The sequence below is a fragment of the Palaemon carinicauda genome, chromosome 16 (assembly GCF_036898095.1).
Source record: "Palaemon carinicauda isolate YSFRI2023 chromosome 16, ASM3689809v2, whole genome shotgun sequence".
NCBI lineage: Eukaryota > Metazoa > Arthropoda > Malacostraca > Decapoda > Palaemonidae > Palaemon > Palaemon carinicauda.
In genome coordinates this window covers 134049582-134067081 of record NC_090740.1, presented here as the reverse complement: position 1 = coordinate 134067081, position 17500 = coordinate 134049582, and the positions used below count along the sequence as shown (strand labels likewise).

General features: G+C 38.7%; 1 protein-coding gene across 1 annotated transcript; it reads left to right on the top strand.

Annotated features, from left to right (window-relative positions):
• The first annotated feature begins 2655 nt into the window (after window positions 1-2655).
• Window positions 2656-3804, top strand: LOC137655580 (uncharacterized). Its single transcript, XM_068389479.1, has 2 exons — window positions 2656-3398; window positions 3588-3804. The coding sequence occupies exons 1-2, from the start codon at window positions 2656-2658 to the stop codon at window positions 3802-3804; spliced, it is 960 nt and encodes a 319-aa protein (XP_068245580.1).
• The last annotated feature ends 13696 nt before the right edge of the window (window positions 3805-17500 follow it).

Here is a 17500-nt window from a genome sequence, read left to right as displayed (position 1 = left end):
ATGAAACTGAAGTTGTTTAAGTATTTAAACGTTTAAAGGCTGTTCATGAATGGCAGAAGCAAGGGACTGTGATATTGCCCTAACAAGCAGGACAATGCCCTAGAGACTGCTCATATTACATATCAGCGCCCAAAGTCCCTCTCCACCCAAGGTAGGACCAAGGAGGGCCAGTCAATAGCTGCTGATGACTCAGCAGATAGACCAATAGGCTCCCCCAAGCCCCCATCCTTAGCTCACAAGGATGGTAAGGTTGCAGCTACCAAAGGAACTAACGAGTTTGAGGGAGACTCGTACACCAGTCTGGCAATCACCAGGCAAGGACGTTACCACCAGGCCACATAAACTATTTCCTATGACAATTCATTCAACACCATAGAAAATAGGACTAAAATTTATTTTACCACAAGAATAGTGATCTGAATTTCACAACTGCTTTTACACAACTATTTTTCCTAGGGTCTTATTGGATAAATTTCTTTATGTAACTGTCATATCGAATTCTAAGACATTTCTTTAAATTAATGTATATGTCTTAGTCTCCGGTGTAGTTTCATTGGTTTCGAAAACCATTATAATATTTTGTTTTTCTACTTCGACGACCTCGTTCTTACGAAGAGATATAACTTTTTTCACCTTCCCAATGGAATTGCGTGGAGTAGTAGTGGATTGCTTTGCACTGTGTCCAGGCATGGGCTCTTGCAATGTTACAACCCCTTGTACAGTTGTCTTCATTAATTCTGATACACTTCTCGGGAAACCAGAGAGACGTATGAGAGCTGTATATTGTATCAATTAACGCTGTGTTTAGCAGAAGAGAAACTGTTATCAATTTTATTAATTTCATGAAGGGTTGTATAAAAAAGCTATTTTTATTTGCTTGGCAGCACTTTGTTAATGAATAAAATGTTTTTGATCACGTGCTTACAAACTTAGCGACTTTGTTTTACAATCATGCCAACTGTTGTATTTTTTCGCTAAATTCAGCATTACCTGCTCCATTGTACAGCGGTCGGAAGTATACTTAGCTTCCCGTGAAATATACCGGAATTGATGAAGCCAACTGTACCCTTGGGCATGACCAGTACTCGGTTGGGGGGGCCGGGGAAAACCTGAGCTATTATGTTTATTATTATCATTAGAAATAAAGAAATATCACGCAAAAGAAGAGAGAGAACGCTATGAGTTTTTTTTTTTTTTCGATTGAGATCAATGAAAGGTCAGTGGTATTGCGTAGTCAAATGTAACAATTCTTAAAGCACCGAAGGCCATTATCCCCTAATGGCAAATAACATTAAGATTGCCGAAATACCAGAGAACGACGTGATGAAATTAGAGTTGCTCACTTTTAAATAAACATTGGAAAAGGAATGTCTGGTGTAGCTTAATTATCTGAATTGTAGTTATCCTCACTTGTTTTAGATTTTTAGCTCCTTGCATTAATTGCAATGATATTCTATATTTTCTCACCATCTCTCCCATATTCACGGCATCAATTTGTTTACCCGAATGTTGCCCGTTTTCACAAGATTCAAATCAGTTTCTAAACACCATCCCTTCAAGAGACATTAATTCTTATAAACTAATTAATTATCCTCCATCATTCTCTTCTTTACCAGATGTAAATAAGTATATTATTTTTTTTTTATTGGCGAAGGTAACAGGTGCATTGAAGAAATATTTCTCTTCCTGGCGGTTAAGGAAAGACTTTGTTGATTAACTTTGGGCCAGGTTGCAGTTTAAGTCCTTCTTAAGGTCCTGTCACACCTTGACGATTTACCCAGCGTATGCCGACGTATGAAAAATTTGGCAAATACGCTGGCGTACGTCGAATAAGTTATGGGTAAGTTTTGTATACGTTAACAGCACGCTGAAGCACGTTGGTATACGTCGAAGTACGTCGAGGTCGTGGAAAAATTTTGTGCATGCTCAAAATTTCTCAACGTATGTCAGCGTATGGCTATACATCCCGTATACGCAGGCCATAAGTAATAGGTAAGTTATGCGATCGTTGACACACGTTCAAACACGTTAAGTGTAGGTTACTCATAAGTCCAAATACGTCGAGATAATGTCTAGCGTACCCAAAACTTATGAGTAACGTGCTTTGAACGTATGTATAACTTATATTGAACTTATCTCCTACGCATATTGACGTATGTAGATGTATTTAACATGTTCCGGACGACCACAGAACTTACTGAACGTGTTTCTAACGTACAGCTGCCGTATAATGGCGTATTGGTAGCGTTTAGGGGAATTGGGATATAAAAATGGGGTTCACAGGAGGAACCCGTCAGTACTCCTCTAGATTTCATGGTGAGCAGATGTTCATATCATCCGAGAGATGGAGGATCCGGCAAGGCTGAGACGAGAATACCTACTAGCTGTTCTCCAACATCAACATGACCTCATCGATTTGACACTTTACCAGTTGCGTGCCAATAAAGCCAGGAGAAGAAGAGGTGAACGGAGGAGAAAGAACTGGGTGAGACCATGGATCGGGAGGCGACGTCAGTTTGGCATATATGACCAGCTTATGGTGGAACTCCGTAAGGAGGACCATACATCCTTCACTAATTTCCTGCATATGCCCCCAGCGATGTTCGACGAGCTGCTAGCCAGAGAGGGTCCAAGGATGATCCGCTTGAGCCGGGCATGAAGCTGGCCCTGACATTGCGTCACCTTGCCTCTGGGAACAAGTATGCCTCGATGAAGTTCGGAGGGAGGGTTCCTCACAACACCCAGTCCCTAGTGGTTAGAGAAGTCTGTCAAGCCATTATTGACGAATATTTGGATGAGGTGCTGGTTTGCCCAAGTACACCTGATGGTTGGCGCGCCATAGCTGACAAGTTCTTCCAAAGATGGAACTTTCCCCATACATGTGGGGCACTTGATGGGAAGCACGTTGCCTGCCGCTGTCCTGCAAAGAGTGGGTCTCAATATTTCAACTACATAGGATTCTACTCCATTGTTCTGATGGCGCTGGCGGATGCCGACTATAAATTCATTTGGGCAGATGTCGGTGGTACTGGATCAGCATCAGATGCGCAGATATACAATGACTGTGAGCTGAAGGAATGCGCTGAAGACGGTACCCTAGGATTCCCTGACCCTGAGCCTCTCCCCAGTGACAACCAGGATGTGCCCTACTTCTTCATCGGTGACGATGCCTTCGCCCTACGATCAACCATGATGAAGCCATACAACCTCAGGGGTCTGACGAATGAACAACGCATCTTCAACTACAGGCTTTCCCGAGCAAGGAGGGTAGTAGAAAATGCTTTCGGCATCCTTGTTAACAGATTCCAGATTCTGCTAAGCACCATGCAGCATCACCCCTCCACTGTCAGGCTCATTGTCAAAGCATGCTTGATCCTGCACAACCTCATGAGGACCAGGTAATTCATGTTTACGTAGCATATTTTATACAGTATACAATGCATTTTACCTTTCAGCCTATGTTTATAAAAATTATATAATTTTACCTAAAATTGTATCTGTATCATAATATTACTTTTTATTGTACAGCGCCTTAGAATATGTTTTAATTATAGGTTAGCTTAAAAGTAAATGAATTCAAATTCCAGGTACCCAGGACTACAGAACCAGCAGCTTGACAGGGCAGAGAATGAGAACCACGACTTTGTTCCAGGAGCATGGCGAGAGGGACGTAACTTGGAGGATACACAGACAGCTAGTGGCCCCAACACTGCCTCCAAGGACGGAAAGAAACAGAGGAATCTTCTCAAGCACTGGGTTAACTCCCCAACTGGTGCAGTTCCGTGGCAGGATAGGATGATCTAGATGATATTTGTATTACTGTATTGTTCAGGCAATCAAGGACCTCAGAGACAATAAGATTCCTCTTGAAATGAACATCGTAGAAGAAGTATTTTCCAATTATGCACTTTGTAATATAAATGTACAATTTGTAAATATTCAACAATTATAATTTTTCTTGTTAATTTGTAATACGTTTGTATTGACTGTAGGGGAGATTGGGGAGAGTTGAGCCACGTTTTTGATATTTAATAAACAATAGGTAGTGGCATTTGATAATTACTCAACATGAGGAAGCACAACTTTAAAAACAGTGAAAACAATTTAATAATGTAGTAATAAAATCATGTTGGTTGTCTAAACTAGAAGGTCATGTCACTTTTTTATGATTTAAAACCCATGATAACATTTTATAGACATGTAGAAATGCATTACTAGTCAAGCACTCAGTAGTAAATAAACACGTTTGAACAAATCTTATACATTCTCATTATCTAAATAAATAAACGTATCACTTTGTTTGTATATAAAAATTAAGTTGTTTTGTCTTCATTTATGAGCAAGGATAGCGGCCACACTTACATGTATTAAATAAAAGCTAATAAAGACAGACACAAAATACATACAATAGTCGCCGCTTTAGGACCACCTCGGGACAGGGCCAAAGTGGTCTTAATAAGCGTTGTTTTTATTAAGCGACATGCCATATACTGTAGGAAATTCACTTCTATGAAATACATGTACATTATACATGTGCTTTAGACATTTTTCCACAATAACAGGAAATGAAGGGATCTAAAGTATAATTTTATCATCTTCTAAAAATTAGGGCGTTTCCATAAATTATTTGAAATAATATTCAACAGGCTTGTTTCATTGGCTATTGGCTTGTTTCATTTCAGTAATTACAGTGAACTCGAATAAAGTCCTTCATGGCGTCAAAGCGACGCTTCTCAAGTTCCATGGCATAGACGTTTATAGCAGTGGCGGATTCGGAGGGCCCACAATCCCGCCCCCCCCCCCCCAATTTTAGACAGAGAGACAGGGCAATACAGAGACAGACAGATAAAAAGACACGGGGAGAAGGAAATAGGTTTTACTGTTGAGATATTCCCCATATGGGGGTAAAAATGATGCTTAAGGAATAAAGTGGTCTTATTAAGCGGCGTACTGGTCTTGTTAACCGGAGTGTGTAACATCCGGACCAAGCCACAGTGGTCTTAATAACCGGATGGTTTTATTAAGCGCCGTCTACTGTATTAACCAACTACCTTTTCATTGACATACAAAGGACAAGGGCATAAGGGATAAGGCCATACGGAATTTATTATTGTTAATTATTTATGAATTGAATATTAAAAATAACATCAACAAACATCAAGAGTTAATGCAACTTTTATTCACTGCTCATCTGAAAAATAATGGTGTACACATGATAACAATGGTCATACATGTACATACAAAATGGCACAAAAATGGCCAAACCCTGTCTCTGCTAATCCTGAGAAGCACACAACTGTCACTGTAACTAGTTCTTCTCTGGTGGTGGAGGTGTGTTCAGCTCCCCAGACGGGGTGCTTGCAGCATGAAGACCACTGGACAGGTTGAGGAATCCTGAGAGTCCAGAGATGTTATCCAGACTCTGACCGCTTGTGTTAAAAGGGCGCTGGGGCTCTGGTTCAGTACCTGGCCAGCCGAACCTAGAGCAGTAGATACAGAGACGGTGCTTGGCTGCTGCGTGATCTGATGCTGGAACCCATGCTGAGGAGGATGCTGAGGCAGCATCTGCTGGTACTTAGGCTGCTGGTGTTGGTACTGTGGCTGCAGTGGCTGCTGCATGTACTGGTGCACATAGTCAGCTGTCTGTGAACCCCAGACTGACGCAGCCGGTGCCTTGTGTCTCCACATGTGGGGAGGTGGCTGGTAAATCCCGACTCCGTGAGGGTGTTACTGTAGGTAGGTGGTGCTGAACTGGGTCGCACGGAAGCAGGAGCAGGAAAGGTAGGGGCTCTGGGGAGTCCTTCCTCATCACTCTCCTCGTCCATCAGCTCACTGAGGATGGTGTTGATGCGTGACCGTGCCTTCCGGAACTTGCGCTTGGACATGCTGACCAGGCTGTCACGCACGTAGTTGGCGAAGGCTGCAGTGGCTGTGATGAGCTGAGGCTGTGCGAGACCTTTGATGAGCTCCCCAGACTCGTGCACCCTCTTCTGGAGTGACTGCAGCAACTGGTCATCGTCCTGGCCACGCTTGCCCTTGCGCTGTGAGGATGAGGAGGGGACAGTGGAGGGCGTGCTCTCGTCATCAACCACGATGTCTGCACAGGCAGCCTCGGCAACCTCGAGGTCCCCGCTGTGTGCTGCAATGGTCGCCTTCACCTGCAATTATGACAGTTGATTGTTAAAATACAAGGCAAAAGTACAAGGCACATTCAATGCTTTGTAATCACAATAAAATTAATATAAATAAATATTAATATTAATATTTGTTATACTTACACTGTTGACGGGTTCAGCATGATGGCGGACCACACTCTTGAGGAAACTGAAATTTGCCTTCACCCACTGCTCCCTCTCTGTCAGTTCCGGGGTGCCGTCACCGCTCTTCTTCTTGTGGAGACGGGTGTGAGTGTCTCGGAGGGACTTGAACCACCCTTGAAGGTGCTCGACAGTCTTCCCCATGGCCTTGGCTTGATCTTCCCAGAGCTTTGCCTTCTTGTCCACCCTCCGGTAGTCAGTCTTCTTGATGTCCCAGAGGATGGCGTTCTCACGAAGGAAATCACACATGAACTGCTCCTCTTGGACATCAAGACAAAACTGTGTCTTCTTGGCCCTCCTCTTCTTGGCAAGGGTTGGGTGAGAGGAGGTGGAGACCTGGGACGCAGCTACCGACGCCACTGACGATGCCCGAGAGGCGTTAAAACAAGCATCATCTCCATCAGAGGGTGAGCGTGAGGGTGAGGGTGTAGGTGATGATGGATCCTCCTTCCGTTCACGTCCACGCCCACGGCCACGGCCAGGAGATTTCTTGGCAGCGTTCCTCGCACTTTTCTTTGGCATGACGCTGATGTTGGTACTGCAATGTCTAGTGCAGTTATGATTTGAAACGTCGAGCGGCAGCCTTTTTATAGACTACGACACGTGATCATCGGCAATACGCTGCTGCACGCTATGCATAAGTTAGACTATCGTTGGGCATAAGTTGTGTACGCGGGCAACACGCTAGGCATTCGTTGGAATAAGTTATCTATAAGTTATCGAAACGTTCTATATAATTTACTGATACGTTATGTATACGTCCAACTCGTTATGAATACGCTATGTATACGCCCAAAATTGAAAAAAAAATCGATAATTCAGCGTATGCCAGCGTTTTAGGGAAATTCTGATACGTCGGCATACGCTGGCTGAATCGTCAAGGTGTGACAGGGCCATTAGAGCTCAATGGTTTAAGGTCTTCATAGAGCTCATCGGTTTAAGGCCTTCACAGAGCTCATCGGTTTAAAGCCTTGACAGAGCTCAATGGTTTAAAGCCTTCGCATAGCTCATCGGTTCTAAGGCCACAGAGCTCAACGGTTTAAGGCCCTCACAGAACTCACTGGTTTAAGGCCTTCACAGAGATCAATGGTTTAAGGCTTTCGCTGAGCTCAACAGTTTAAGGCCTTCGCAGTTTTTCTAGTGAGATTGGGGGAAACTATATCAGAGTAAATATCAGGAAGAAGGAGTTCCTTTGGGTAGTGTGCTGAGTGTAACCCTTTTTTCACTAGCAATTAATGGGATATCCTCAGCCATTCCCTGAGATGTTCTCTCAACATTATTTGTGGATGATCTCTCCATATCATTTGCTGGAGCTAGAATGGCAATGGTTGAGAGAAAACTACAACTCTCAATTGACAAAATTATCCAGTGGGCTGATAGGAATGGATTTAAGTTCTCGACAAGTAGAACTACTATTGTACAGTTCTGTCGTATCCGTGGAGCACATCCAGACCTGGATATATGCATTAAAGGTCAACGGATCCCGTGTGTAGGGGAAGCTAAATTTTTAGGTTTGATATTTGATTTTAGACTTACATGGGTTTCTCACCTAAAAGCATTAAAGGCTAAATGTGTTGAGGCTCTGAATCTTTTAAAAGTATTGTCTCATACATCATGGGGGCCAGACCACAATACTATTTAAAATTATACAAGGCCTTGATTTTTTCCAAAATTAGTTATGGATTCGAAATATACTCCTCAGCCACCCCAAGCCGATTAAAGATATTAGATTCAATACATCATGCTGGTATTAGATTGTCCACAGGAGCGTTTAGAACCTCACCTATCCTAAGTCTCCTTGCTGATGCTGGAGAGTTACCTCCAGAGCTTTACCAAATGTCTTCCATTATTCGGTATTGGTTTAGATAGCAAAGACTCCCTAATTCTTTAGCCTTTCAGAATGCATGCCTTGTAAGGCACCCAACATACTTTGAGTTGCACCCAAAATCTCCTCAACCTTATGTATGGCTTTCAGGTGAAAAAAAGTATTAAACAGTCCGAATATAATCAGGAGTAGGTACTTCCATTCTAGGTAACATCAACGCCTCCATGGAAATTACCAGAGATATCTTTTTGTAAATACTTTATTGGAGTTGAGAAGAATATGACTGACCTGGAAGCCAGGTCTCTTTTTATGGAACATGTTGAAGAACATAGAGGGTCGACTTTTATATATACTTATGGCTTATATATACTTATGGCTCCAAATCTGATGCTGGCATTGGATTTGGAGTACATAGTAATGGTTTTAATTGTAGAGGTGCACTTCCTCTAACAGCTTCCATATTCACTGCCGAAATGTATGGCATATTAACCGCTATTGAGAAAATAACGTTGGAGAGGTACAATTTTTAGTGATGCTAGGAATGTCCTTCAAGCTTTAGTAGTTTTTAATTCTAGTAACACTCTAGTTTTAAAGATTTTAGAGTGGCTTTTTATTATTGGACGGAGAGGTATAATGGTTCGATTTTGTTGGGTTCCAGCACATGTAGGTGTGTCTGGGAATGAGAAGGCAGATTCACTGGCAAAGAATGCTGCATCTGAGTTGCTGCCAAGAAGGCATCCCATTCCGTGTAATGATTTCCTACCTAACATCAAGAAATTGTTTTGCAATAAATGGCAACAGCACTGGGATAGTCTAGATGGCAATAAATTGAGAGAAGTAGCAAATGTCATATCTCCTTGGAGGTATAACATGATGCATCGAAAATGAGAGACGACTCTTTGTCGTCTCCGTATTGGTCACACATGGTTGACACACGTGTACCTTTAGCAGTGAGGTATTTATTAACTAAATGCCCCTTTTATAATAACTTGAGAAATAGATATCCCATTGAGGCTCGAGGTGAGGATGACAGGTCATCCTTGCCATTATTCTTGGACAGGATGTGTCCTGCTATTCAAGCGGCATTTTTAGATTTATTTCAGAAGCAGGTCTTCTAAAAACTATATAACTTCTCTAATGACATTCAATTTTATGGTTTTAATTGAATACTCTTTTATATAAGATACATGATATCGGCGGCAATGACCTTAAGATGTCATGATGCCTGAAAACTTGAAATCAATCAATCAGTCAATCTTTGCTTACACATACACCGAATAGTCTGGCCTATTCTTGCTACATTCTCCTCTATCCACATACAGCTGACAACACTGAGATTACCAAATAATTCTTCTCTCACGGGGTTAACTACCGCAATGTAATTGCTCAGTGGCTATTTTCCTCTTGGTAAGGGTAGAAGAGACAGTTTCGCTGTGGTAACCAGCTCCTCTAGTAGGACACTCCAAAACAAATCCATTGTTCTCTGTCCTTGGGTAGTGCCATAGCCTCAGTACGATGGCCTTTCACTATCTAGGATTATAGTTATCTTCGTGTTGTTTTTTCAAGTTTTTTATCGTTATATATGAAAGACCTAATTTAATGATGATACTAATAATGAAATATTTTATTTTGATAGTTTATTACTTCTCGTGTAGTTTATTCACTTGTCTCCTTTCCTCACTAGGCTATTTTTCCTTGTTGGAGCCCATGGGTTTATAGCATCTCGCTTTTCCAACCTAGGTTATAGCTTAGCCTGGAAGGATGATAATGATAACCCACTGATTCTATGACGTGAGCTAGCCAAAGGACAGCCAAATCATTATTAAGGAATCCTTGCAGACAACCATCTTATGCTGTTTTCCTGTTATGCCTATAGATGTTTAGCCAACAAATATTAGATTAAACTCTGTACTTGAAATACTATATATCACATCATTATAATTTTGAGAGCTATTGTTAATATTTTGAGTGGGCGGTTATTCAGTATTTAGACACTACCCTTATAATTTTTTTTTTATCTTAAATGGGTGTAACATCTAAAACATTCGTATGCTAAGGTATGTTGTTAATTGCTTAATGTTTCTCTAACTTTGCTTTATATAGTGATGTTTAGTTGCAATTTCCTCCAATTTGGTAGTGTCATCTTTTGAAAGGTCTTTGATTATGTATTTTACCATAGTAACATGAATAAATCATTGCGGATCTATTTTATTCAAGATGCTAGCCACATTACAATAAGATGTTAATTCATCACTAAATTTACTTTGTGTTCTAAAGTTATTCTGGGAGGTTTGACTTTTCATGAAATTATATTATTATTTTTCTTATATATTTATTTCAGGAAGGATATCATAACATTTTTCATATAAAGTCAACTTAAATCATTTGCAGCAAATTTCCTACAATTTTAAGGAATATATATCACATTTAGATGGCATCCAAACTGACTATATAGTTTCTTGAAATTCATGGTGAAAATAGAAAGGGGAAGTATTAGTGATAGGGGTGCAAAAAATATAAAGGGATAAAATAAACACCTTATTTGCTCTGGAATAAACAACAAAACGTGAAAAGGTCAATTATTCAACAAGTACTGATAAAATGTATGAAATGAAAAGTACGAAAAGATTGAACCGAGAACTCAAAGAAAAAGAAGCGTGGAATGTTCTGATAAAAAAATCGAAGCTTTCATTGTGACAGGACGTGCGGAATTTGGAAGGAAATGCTCAGATGTGTTGTAAAAGTGATTCGATTTATCTGAAGGGGAAATAGGAGACGATTGCACGAAAAGGGAAAATAAAAAAATCAGGAAAAGTTAGAATATGATTTTACGTAAGAGAGTGGAAGCGTTTGAAAGTAAATAGGACAGGGTACATACAATTGTGATATGCAGTTCGTAGTGGTGTCAGTGGGAAAGAAACGATAAGGTATAATTGAGTGATGATTTGGAGCATGTATTATTTATGTGGAGAAACGAGTGCAGAAGCTTACGGGAGCTCTTGTAGTGCGTGGAAATCAGGCGGTAATGCAATTTATTAATTCATCCAGTTTATTAGGTTATGATTGTGTATAATGTAGTTTCTCAACGTTAAGTAGTTTCAGTTTCGGGGTTACTACTGCATACAAACTTGAATTATTCTTACATCTTTTAATTCTCGAGTCATGGGTGTACCCTCTTAAGTAATTAAAACTTCCACATTATTTGCTTCATATACTCATACAGAAGTTTTATTACAAGCATGTTATTCGCTATTATATTGCACACATTGGCGTCATTGACATCAGATGTTAGGATGTCAGGAAACTTTAAATAAATCAATCAATCTTGCTCACGTTCTTGTTCTTCGTATATAGTAAATCCATTTTATTTAATAGATTTTCATTTCATCTATTCCATTCTCTGTATACCTTTCTCTTTTCTTGTCTCCTACAACTTCTGAATTATACGCTTTTCACTAACCAATTACCATCCATTCTTTTCATGTGATATAGCCTCCTCGAAGCTTTGAAATATCCTTAATCGATGCTAAACTCTTTTTTACCAAGTATGCATATGTCAAATTTCTTAACCTATGAAGTTTTTCACAGTATCTACGATTTGAGCAAAATATGTTCCTTCCATTCACATTCAGTGTCCACTATTTACTTTCTTAAAGAAGAGCTGCTTCAACAGCTCATTTATATATTCAAGCCTTAGTCTTGTCACGCACTTCAAGATTTATACCAGTCTTTTGTGCCCCTCCGGTGAACGGTTTATTTATTTTATTTTATTTTTTGTGACTACTTTCTTCTCTCAGCCTGCCATTATTGATTTTTATTTACTGAAGATGCATGTACAAAGCAACCTCTTCCATTCTTTATCATACTTACAAGCATTTATTAATCAATTTTCCTTGTCTACGTGTACTCTCTTAACCTTTGTATAGTTTTATTTTACTCTTATTTTTTTTTCTCTTGGGGAAACTCAAACTTTTACCAGAGTCTCGAATTGTTCTCTAGTGTCCATAACTTTTCGATGTTATTTGGAAACATCAATCATTCTACATCCCATTCCAAACTCCCTATCTTTTTCACAATTTAGGCCTACACCTACTTATCCTTATCTGACTTTTATTGTTGACGAATCCTTAAAAATGTTGAACAGCCATAACAATGGAATATTCTAACACCGAACTGGTACCTTTCCTGCTTCAATATTGGATCATCCAGCAGATGCGATTTGATTGCAAAGAAACAGCCACTGACATAGTTGAAATTAACACTTCTCAAATTACCTTTCTAATGATTCTATCATCACATTTTCAGTGTGAATATATGCCACAAAGCTTTTACCATTATTTGCAAACTTAAAAGAGTGCACACCTGATCCACGAACCCTCTTCCTTGACTAAGCCCACACTTTTCCGATTCCCAAAAATCATAGTTATTAGGTATGTTGACAATATCGTTCTTACTGTCTCACATTTACCTCTTTAAAACAGAACAGTTTTCTTCTTTATACATTAATATGGAACTTCTCTTTCATGCTTTACAAACCTTGATTAACTACTGTATCACGTATCACCGACATGATCGACATGATTCAGAATGGAATAAATTGTTCTGATTTTGAAGTTATATCTCTCGAAATATTTAGCAGGTCATAAACTGACGTATGTTTGACACGCCACATAGCTATCTGCACCCCACATAGCGTTTACACTTCGAGGGGGAGTTGTGGCAAGTTATGGGAGGAGCCGTTACAAAATTCTCCTCCTCCGTTACTGTTACGGTACTCGGCGACGTCAACATCCGGTCGCCATGTTGGCCGCCATCATAACTAACGTCACTGTTGCGCGCCATTTCCTCATTCCTTCCAGCGTTTATGCCAACCTCCATGATACAATGAGATAGGGAGGGGCCTGACAGGCCAGAATAGAGAATCAGGGCGGGTCCATCAAGACGTCATGGCTATCTCACCCAAAAATAGATTTTTCGCGTCGCTCAAAATCTGTTTTTTGGGCTCAAGCCATAGTAGTGCCTACGACTTCTAAACAATATTCCTTTGGTCTGATGACCTTAGAGACTGTGACATCTCCGTTACGTCACTACCAATAGCATATACTATGTTATGGCTTCCTGCTCCCCCGGTCGGGGCACAGCTCCGCCACCAAACAGGATTTTAAGATAAAATGACGTTACTTTACGGCTGGAGCTTATTTATACAATACAAGAATATGGTACTCAACTTTCCAGAAGAAGGCGATGCAGAAGATTGCGACATAGCAAAAATAATTAGCGAACACTGGGAAAAACACCTAGTCAGAAACTCTACGTATTAAGGAATGAGGAAATGGCGCGCAATGGTGACGTCAGTCAAGATGGTGGACAACTTGGTGACCGGATGTTGACGTCGCCGAGTACCGTAACAGTAACGGAGGAGGAGAACTTTGTAACGGCTCCTCCCATAACTTGCCACACTTCCCCCTCAAAGCGTAGACGCTATGTGGGGTGCAGATAGCTATGTGGCGTGTCAAACATACGTCCCCTGTTATTATACGATATCCTAAAGGGAAATCTTATGGGTACTCGGGCCAGAAGTTAGAATTCTGTGAAAATTTTAGTTTAATTCTTTGGGAATATCTACTGTAGTCATATATACCCTTTGGAAGCTACTTAAGGAACCTTCCATCAGGATGTCATGGCTATCTAACCCAAAAATAGATTTTTTGCTTCGCTCAAAATCCGTTTTCTGGATGGTAGATTGTCTGCATACACTGCACTTTTTTTTATTAAATTAATGTATCAATTACGAATGGTGAGACATTTCGAAAATGAAAGAATACGCCAGTATGGAGATCAATGAATTCTAGTGAAATGTGTCGTGTTGAAACTTGTGACACCCTTAATAGTTATATTGTTGGAACAATGAAGCGTACGTTCATTGCAGAATTTAAATTGCTTTAAACTTACATCCTGAAGATCCCCCGATCTTCGTGCATAGATAGTACATATGCACTTCATGCTATAGTTTCGCACCTAGCAACATCAGGGTTCAGAGATCTGGGTCTTATTATTGATTTGAGAGAGAGAGAGAGAGAGAGAGAGAGAGAGAGAGAGAGAGAGAGAGAGAGAGAGAGAGAGAGAGAGAAATGCAACCTATGGAATGGAGACGAAAACAGAAGTGTATTATTTGGAGGGAGCTTGTTAAGAAATGCCTATTTGAATATTAGTCTGGAATATGAAATCTGCATATTTATGCTGAATGTCATTGTAATGTAAGTGGAGGAAAAATAGTTTTTTAAACCGGAAAGTGGTTTGATACCTGGCCTGCCTCCCCCCCCCCCCCATTATGGCGCCGGCTATCTCGTTTTGTTCAAAATTCTTACGTCTCAAGGCACAACAGAAACATTAAAGCAGTGCTTCTGAGACCTGTGTGTTTGAAGGAGTTATAGGAGGCCCTACCGCTTTGAAGTGTGTTTGTGTGTGGTGGCTACATACAGAGAGCAGACTGTCTGACTAGAAGAAGCCTGTTGCTTTCCCAAACATTTAGCCTGAAAACCTGGTTTTCTGTCAACTGTTTTGAATTCTGATCGTTGCGTCGTTCAAAATTTGCATAACACTCACCAGGTAATAGCGGTTGCCATGTTTGAGCATAAGCAATGTAATTTGGATTGCAACAAGGTTGCTTTGATGTGTGTTATAAAGTTGAGACAAAACGCTTATCAAGATTCAATCATGTTAGGGTTATTAGGTATTTGAATCAAGCTGAACTTTGTTAAATATATAATCTTCAAATGCAGTTATTGTTTCAGTTTATTAGATAAATCTTTGATCATTTAACTTTTAGTCCAAATATCGTAATTGCAAAGATAGTTTACTAATTTTGTGGAATTTCTTGGACCCGATCTTTAGTTAGATTTTTTTAAAGGGATTTCTTCATGTTAGATCCTATATAGAAATATAACAAGCTTTCAATCAGTATATTTTAGGGTTTTCTATCTAAACTGTTTTATATTGTAATCTATCCTCATTTAATATAAAATTATCTGCTTAATGAGGTTAGATTGCAGTTTCCTAAAATGGTATTTTGAAATGACGTAGTTCGATAACAACAGAAATTTGGACAACTTTTTGTCTGGTAATAAAGAAATATATATATTCCGCTATTTTTTTTTTAATAATATAAGATTTTCTTTATTTAGCAATGATCTTGTTTATGGGTAATATAAAAAAAAAAATAAAATAAAAAGAAGTTTTAATACCGGTTATAGGGATTTTAAGAATTTGGTTGTTATCACAAATGGCCTGTGATCATTTTATTATCTTACCCTAGGTCCCTGGACTAGGATGGAGGTACACTTGTAATTCTCTCTCTCTCTCTCTCTCTCTCTCTCTCTCTCTCTCTCTCTCTCTCTCTCTCTCTCTCTCTCTCTCTCTCTGTGTGTGTGTGTGTGTGCTTGCAACTTCCTCTTCAATACTTCAATTTGGACAGGAAATGAAAAAAAAATATTTCCCGCAATATAATTTATATTTAAATTATAAGGAATGAATTCCTTTTCCTATATGAAAAATACAATATCCTGTTAGTAATGAACTGCATGGGGTTATTGCCATCATTTTATATCAAGTGGTGAACCCTACGTAGTATTTATGGATCTTTGCACCGTTCTGTCGGGTCTCAGCAGTATTTGCTTTTTAACTTTCTACTTCACCTCTGTTCATTTGTCGAACATCTAAACTTTTACTTCATGTTGGAACTGCGTGGTTTCGGTTTCCCTCCAGTTTTAATTGGACAGTCAATCTTATCCTAGGCTTTATGACCCCAATTCTTAGATCCATCTTTTACGAATATTTGCTACGATGTAGTAAAGTAATTAAATTACCTTTGCCTAGTGTTGCATTTGCTGAACTCGATATTATTCACAAGTTTCAGAATCTGGATAGGTTTTGTTATTTGCTCAGAAGTACAATTAAATTCGCCTGATTTGACAACCCCCTTTTAATAGATTTGATTAATGAGTAATTATTTTGAATAATAAAAAAAAGAAAAACATTTCTATAAAGAGTGAAGAAATGTGTTTCATATCATCGAGTTTTATCAGGAAAAATGTGTGTATTAATTAGCAATAAGCGAAACGTCTTTATTTATTTACAAGTTTATTGAAAAGGTAAGCATACATTATTTCTTTGTACACTAGATTTAAATATTGGCATAGAAATGGGAAAGGTTCTTTAAAGCAACCCACTAGTTACACATGATATCCGTTAAAAAAAAAAAAAAAAAAAAAAAAAAACACATTCGTGTTAGAAGACATTACAGCTCTTCATACATATGTACATAAGGCTGTGTCTCTGAATCTAAAAAGATTTTCGACAGCATAAACCAGACGAGATGAAATTCAGCGACCTTGGGACGAGTAATGGAACAGAACGAACCGGATTACGGAAGGAAAGAGGAAGGAAGAATGAGCCTCGTTTATGATGAACGTTGCTGAGGAAACAGGAGATGGAAAGAAGAAACTGGAATTCTTTGACAGTGGTGAGAAAATCTGGAGTGAGGTGAGCGAAAAAAGGGAAATGTGTTCTGTGGACCTTACTTTCGATTACAAGAAAACTAAAGAAGAAAGTGAAATGAGGAGAGGGAAGATTTAATGAGACTGGAGCGAGTAGGGAGAAATCAATAAGGAGAATGAAAAGTGTCTTTGAAATCAGAAGAAAAAAGAGGAAAAACTAGAAAGAGGAGAGAAGCAGTGAGGAAAAGCACAGAAATTATAATTATAATATGAAATGAAATTACTGCAAACAGAAATAGCTCTATACAAGGTGAACGGAGATGAGATAGCATATATAAAACGTTCTACGTATGTAGTATACTTATACATACTTTCCTTTCCTCACTGGGTTATTTTCCTTGTTGTACCCCGTGGGCTTATAGCATCCTGCTGCTCTAACTAGGGTTGTAGCTTAGTAAGTAATAATAATAATATATACATACACATATATACATATATATATGTATATATATATATACATATATACATATATATATATATATATATATATATATATATATGTATATATATATATATATATATATATATATATATATATATATATAATATATATATATATATGTATGTGTTCTTCCGTCAATAGCCGTACAAGATAATGATGATGATAATGATATATGTTTCAGATGTGTATATATATATATATATATATATATATATATATATATATATATATATATGTATGTATATATATATATATATATATATATATATATATATATATATATATATACTGTATATACATATACTGTATATGTGCACAGTATATTTGTTATATATATGATTGATTCATTGATTGAGATTGC